Source organism: Vitis riparia, chromosome 11, assembly GCF_004353265.1.
Source record: "Vitis riparia cultivar Riparia Gloire de Montpellier isolate 1030 chromosome 11, EGFV_Vit.rip_1.0, whole genome shotgun sequence".
In the NCBI taxonomy this organism is placed as follows: domain Eukaryota; kingdom Viridiplantae; phylum Streptophyta; class Magnoliopsida; order Vitales; family Vitaceae; genus Vitis; species Vitis riparia.
In genome coordinates, this window is record NC_048441.1 from 12,906,647 (window position 1) to 12,912,212 (window position 5,566).

The 5,566-nt window shown below is 36.7% G+C and overlaps 1 protein-coding gene across 1 annotated transcript; it reads right to left on the reverse strand.

Moving 5' to 3' along the window:
* Window positions 1–754: 754 nt before the first annotated feature.
* Window positions 755–3,429, reverse strand: LOC117925158 (transmembrane 9 superfamily member 11). The gene is made up of 2 exons (XM_034844058.1): window positions 3,321–3,429; window positions 755–3,107 (listed from the first exon to the last, which is right to left on the reverse strand). The coding sequence occupies exon 2, from the start codon at window positions 3,070–3,072 to the stop codon at window positions 1,102–1,104; it is 1,971 nt and encodes a 656-aa protein (XP_034699949.1). The 5' UTR covers window positions 3,073–3,107; window positions 3,321–3,429; the 3' UTR covers window positions 755–1,101.
* Window positions 3,430–5,566: the final 2,137 nt, after the last annotated feature.

A 5,566-nucleotide genomic window follows, 5' to 3' on the forward strand; every position in this document is an offset into this window, starting at 1 on the left:
ATTTTTATAAAGCACTTTTAACGTAATAAAGAGTTTTTGAAGGTAGTTTAAATATTTGAAAATTTTTGAAAAACACTTTTAAAAAATTAAAAAAAAAATACTTATAATGTTTCTTAGATATACATATACTAAAGAAAGTGCTTTCATTAACTATATTTCAAATAAAAACATTTTCAATCACACTCTTAACCTATTTGGAATTATTTTCAAAAGCATTTTATAAGTATAATAAGTTGTAAGAAATCTGAAATTATTGTTTCCTTCCTATCCCTGCTCAACAAGGCTTGTTAAAAGGAACCATTGGGCTGAGCCCATGACCATGCACGGGGAAGAATAGTGGTGATGGACAGACGGTGGTGGAGGGCCTAGAGGGATGTGCCTCGACCCCATCCTCTTAATGTAGAGAAGAATCAAGGCAAGTTACCAAATCTTATTCTTGGCCTGTTTCTCCAGAACACCTTCGCCCGTATACCAAACAACCCAAATTTTGCATGCCCCATGACAAATCTGGGTTGAGAAGCCATCTGTCAGGCACCGACACTTCACCAACTACATTTTGGTAGTTAGGTGGGAAACACATCTTTTTTTATTTTTTATTTCCTTAAATCAAACAATCCGGTCCCTCCCCACTTGAGCCAGGCTCAGGTCTACTGATAAATAGAGCATGCCAATTCTCTCCATGCTAGCATAATAGCAAAAATCTCAGAGAAGGCATCCGGTCAAGGAAGAAAAAAATTAAAGAAACACCGGAGCCTAAAGAGCCGCAAATTTGATTTTTTTCTTTTCTTTTTCATTTTGCATTCCAATAAATCCATACAGACTCAGACAATCAAAGTACATAATGAAAACCCCACATCTACTCCTATCCGCCAGAATGCAACTGAGCTTTGGTATCATGCAATGATCTTCAACTAATAAAGAATTAAGCAAAACTGGACGAAGTTATTGTTATTATCTTCACCAAGTTCCCTAGCAAAACGATAAAACTGAAAAACAAGTAAGATATATATGTAAGGACAATTTTAAGGGTTGCTTTCGTTTCTCCCATGGATGCCCACCACTGCTCTTCATAGCACAAATCTCCGAGCTTGAAGAAGTTCTTCAATCCAGCTTCACTGAAGAGAATAGGTAATGCACGAACCAGAAAGACGAAAGGAACCCAACAGTGCCTGTAGCCAGCATAATTGCAAAGACCATGAAGAGGGAATACCCAATGTAAAGAGTAGCAGAAACAGGTCCACTCAAACTCTTGAGATCAAATACAAGATAGTTGATTGAGTACAAGAAGATGTAAATGGCAACAGAGCCTGAGGCAAAGAAGGATTTCCACCACCATTTCCAGTCCTCCACACAGAGATGCATGTACGTTAGAACAAGAGACACTTCAGCACAGACCACCACAAGAAGGATCAAAACAATGAAGAGGAACCCAAACACATAGTAAACACGGCCCATCCAAATACTAGACATGATAAAGAAGAGCTCAATGAACAGAGTACCAAAAGGAAGAGTGCCAGCACCAAGAACTAACAACCAAGATGGGTACTTCTGGGCTGGGATTTCTCGAGGAATTTGATTGGTTCGGACTGGGTATTCAATGTGGGGGGCTTTTGCCCCAAGGTACCCACCAACAAGTGTAAGGGGAACCGAGATGCAGAACCAAAGCAAGAGCAAAATGACAAAAAGAGAAAAGGGAATGGCTCCTGTGCTGTGACTTCCCCACAATAGGAAATTCAAGGTGGTTAGGATCAAAAAGGCAATACCAGGGAAGAAACAAGCAACCCGCCATGAGACTGAGACCCATCCCTTGGAATCGCCGCATCCAATTGTCCTCCAAAGACGAACAGCAACATAACCAGCTGCAATGCCAAGAACCATGTAGAAAAATAGCATACCTGTGATAAGTGTACCACGAGAAGCTGGTGACATGAACCCAAGAGCTGCAAACAATATCGTCACAACTGCCATTCCAAGAATCTGAACCCCATCTCCAACCATTATGCACAATAGTGCAGGATTGTTTGGAGCACGAAAAACATCAGCCACAACAAGCTTCCACCCTGATAACTCCTCATTCATTTGTGCTTGAGCCTCCTTGTCAATCTCCTCATATCGGGTCAGATCCCTGCGAACTGTCCTCAAAAAGATCACAAGGACAATGCCAGCTAGAAAAGTGATCACCATTAGGGAATTAAGAATTGAAAACCAGTGAACCTTAGCCCCTTCCATCTTCAAATAAGCATCCCACCTTGACGGCCACTTAATGTCACTCTCCACAAATGAAACATCATAAGTAAAAACCATTGGCTGACCTTCCTTAACAGCCATCTCCACAGTAGTTGGATCACAATTAATTGCAGATGGGTATTTATCATAAATTTTCAAATTCTTTACTGAATCAAAGTTGTGTGAGACACTACAAGGGACTACCTCAAATCCAACCACCATATACCCAGGCACATTAGATGCCCTGTCAACTGTTGGGATCGCCTCTGCAGCATCCCCAGTTCCCATAACTCTGGCCATATTGGTCTCTTCATACTTATGAACGAGAACCGTGAACTTCAAATGATTAAACACATAATACATATCCTGAACCTTAATTCCAACAGGGTACCCCGTCCACCTCAAGAAAAAACCCTCCTTTTTCGTGTACCGAATGGCGGGTAAATTGTCAAGAATCAAATTGACCTGATACATCTCATCAATCCTCTTCTTCAAGATCTTAAAATCATCAGCTGACAACGGATCAGACTTACACAAAAAGATCTGAGTCTCATTCGTGTACATCTTAAACCGATATGGTGAATTCTCAATCCGATCCCCCATTAGGAGCTCGCCGAGATTCTCAGCGCTGTCCTTGACACCCTCTGGAGGCTTACAGAAGGGCAAACTATAGTAGCTAAAGGGCATTTCAGTATCGATCGAAGTCAGAGAATTCACTTTCACAGACAAGGTATTACCAGTATCGTATTTATGGGGATAACTACCCGGAAGATAAAACCCACATCCACATTGAAACACCAAGCATATAAACAAGACCCAGATCTTGAATTGACGAAGTAAGTCCATTTTTGCACTAATTTTTTTACGGATTTTCGTCAGATCTGAAAGAAACCCGGATGGGAAAATGAGTAAAACACAAGAAAATGCCGTTTCCTATATGGGTTTTTGAGTTCATCAACAAATCATGCATCAAAATACATAAAATTTTCCATAGTTACAGCATCATGAGAGTAAAAATTAACCAAACAACAAACGATAAAATGGTTTTGCATTAAAAAAAAAAAACATAGTAATTAGAAATCGATTCCACTGACCTCAGCAGAGGGCGGAGCATAGAGGGTTGAGAGGAGTCGAAACGGAGATCTACAAGCTCTCAAAGTGTCGAACGAGAGAGGACGAGAAATGTCCCGAGCCCAGCTTTATAACGTCGGTTACTTCGAAAGGGTGCCAGCGTGTTGACGAGCCTTTGGCTTTTCTTGGAGTGACCATATTACCCCTCCTCCACTTATTTATTTATTTATTTATATAGACATATAGCCTATAATGCACCCTAATCAATCAATTCATATATTTTTGTACTCCTTTTTTCTTTTTGGATATCATTTATATTTAGTTTTTGTAAATTTTCTACCTTTCTTGCTCCTTAAATTTATTAAACCAAAATTTCACCATTCGATTAAGTCAACTTTTTATCTTTTCTCAATCACAAAAGTCTAATTAAAACATTTTTATCCATAATTTATTCACTAATAACAATTTAATTAAAAATATTTTTAATTGAAAAATCAATTAATCAATAAGTTATTCAAATTTGAAACTTATTTTTAAAAATTTTATATAAAAGAAATTATTTACTTTCTCCCGACTCTCATAATTTTAAAATGTATTCATAAAATTAAAAAAATAACTTATTTTATTACCATATACTTTTCACTCGATAGGTTGAAGGCGTTACTACACACCGACAACCAATTGACCCAATTTTTTTTTATTCTACCTACTTGCTTAAAAAAAAAAGACATGATAATATATGGTGAAGACTCTTGCCCTTGAGGGCACTACAATTTTCCTGCAAGGAAATTATTCCATGAGGGAAACCTCATAATTCACCACCTCTATTTATTATTCCAATTAATCCCTAAGCAGAAAAGCTCAACTCCTTTTCCTTCCTCAGTCATTTCCAGCGTAGCAGGCCTGGTTCATCTTCAGAACCTGTCAATTCAAAATTTAATAAGCTTTATTGAACTGAAAAAAATAAAAATAAAAGGATTTTAAAACTATTGTACACATAGTATTTAGGGAAAAGAAATTGTTGGAATAGTCAAATGGGGGTTGCAAATTCCCATACCCACTTGGAGTGGGCCCATTAGCCCATTAGAAATAGAAAGGTACTCAGGACAGGCCCTGATCATGAGACCTCACCAGAAACAATAAAAATTAATTAATAACACCAATCAGAAAGCACAAAATTTAAAAAGACAAAATAAATAAAATAAAAACCAATTAATTACATGTCTAAGAAAATTTTGTGTACTTTTCTGTCATATTTGTATACATTTATTCATTATTTCATGAGCAGACCATAAAGAGCCAAGTCCTGCTCCAGAAAATCAGAAGAGGGGAAAATTCAAAATTTTGAAATTATTGTGGTAGTGGAGTGTGTTTGGGTGCGGATGGTTTGTATCCACCTATTGGATATGGGTTCTTTAATTCCAAAGCCTAACATAAATGAGGGAAGGTCCATGTCCACTGATTTGGCATGGGTGCCTCAACACCAAAATCCATTTAAGAGATTCATATCTTAATTTTTCTCCATTCTATGGGGAATTTTTTTTTTTTTAATATAAACTTTTTCGACTTACAACATGTGAATTAAAATATAGAGTCAACTACGAATATTGAGTTGAACTCGACCTAATAATTGTTAAGAGTTATTGGGTCATAATCCATCTTAATTATATTATTATTATTATTTTATTTTTGCACTTCTTTTTTTCAAAGTGTTGTTTGTCATCTCTGCTAAGAGTTTTATTTAATCAAATATAATTAAATTTTAAGTAGAAAATTGTGTTTGTTAGAAATAGACACTAATATGGTTTCCTTTTGTGTCTGTTCAAATAACATTTCAATTATATTTAAGAGAGAAGTCTATATTACTTTAATGGATTTTTGTTTATTTTATTCTATTATCTCATCCATTGTGATTTTATTGAAGAGTAATTACATTAATATTAAGTTTGATTTTGATTGATAGGATAGGATAAGAAATATGGTTCGTGAATAATATTAAGTTTGATTTTGATTGATAGGATGGGATAAGATATATGGCTCATGGAAAATGAATATGATAGAAAACAAGCAGGAATATAGACAAATTTCATGCCCCAGTTCAAAAGTAGAGCTTCTGATTGAGCAATGCAGTCTGCCGTCCATGTCACCGTCCCAGAGTAGTCAAGTCACCCTTCCACAAGTTTCCTGCTGGACAGTGAACTGAGAGAGAGAGAGAGAGAGAGAGAGAGAAAGCCAGAAAATGAAGGGGCAAATTCTTATCAAAAAGCCA

What these genes read in the sequence shown, in the direction of transcription:
- LOC117925158 (XM_034844058.1), bottom strand. Translation starts at nt 3,072, where the DNA reads ATGGACTTACTTCGTCAATTCAAGATCTGGGTCTTGTTTATATGCTTG.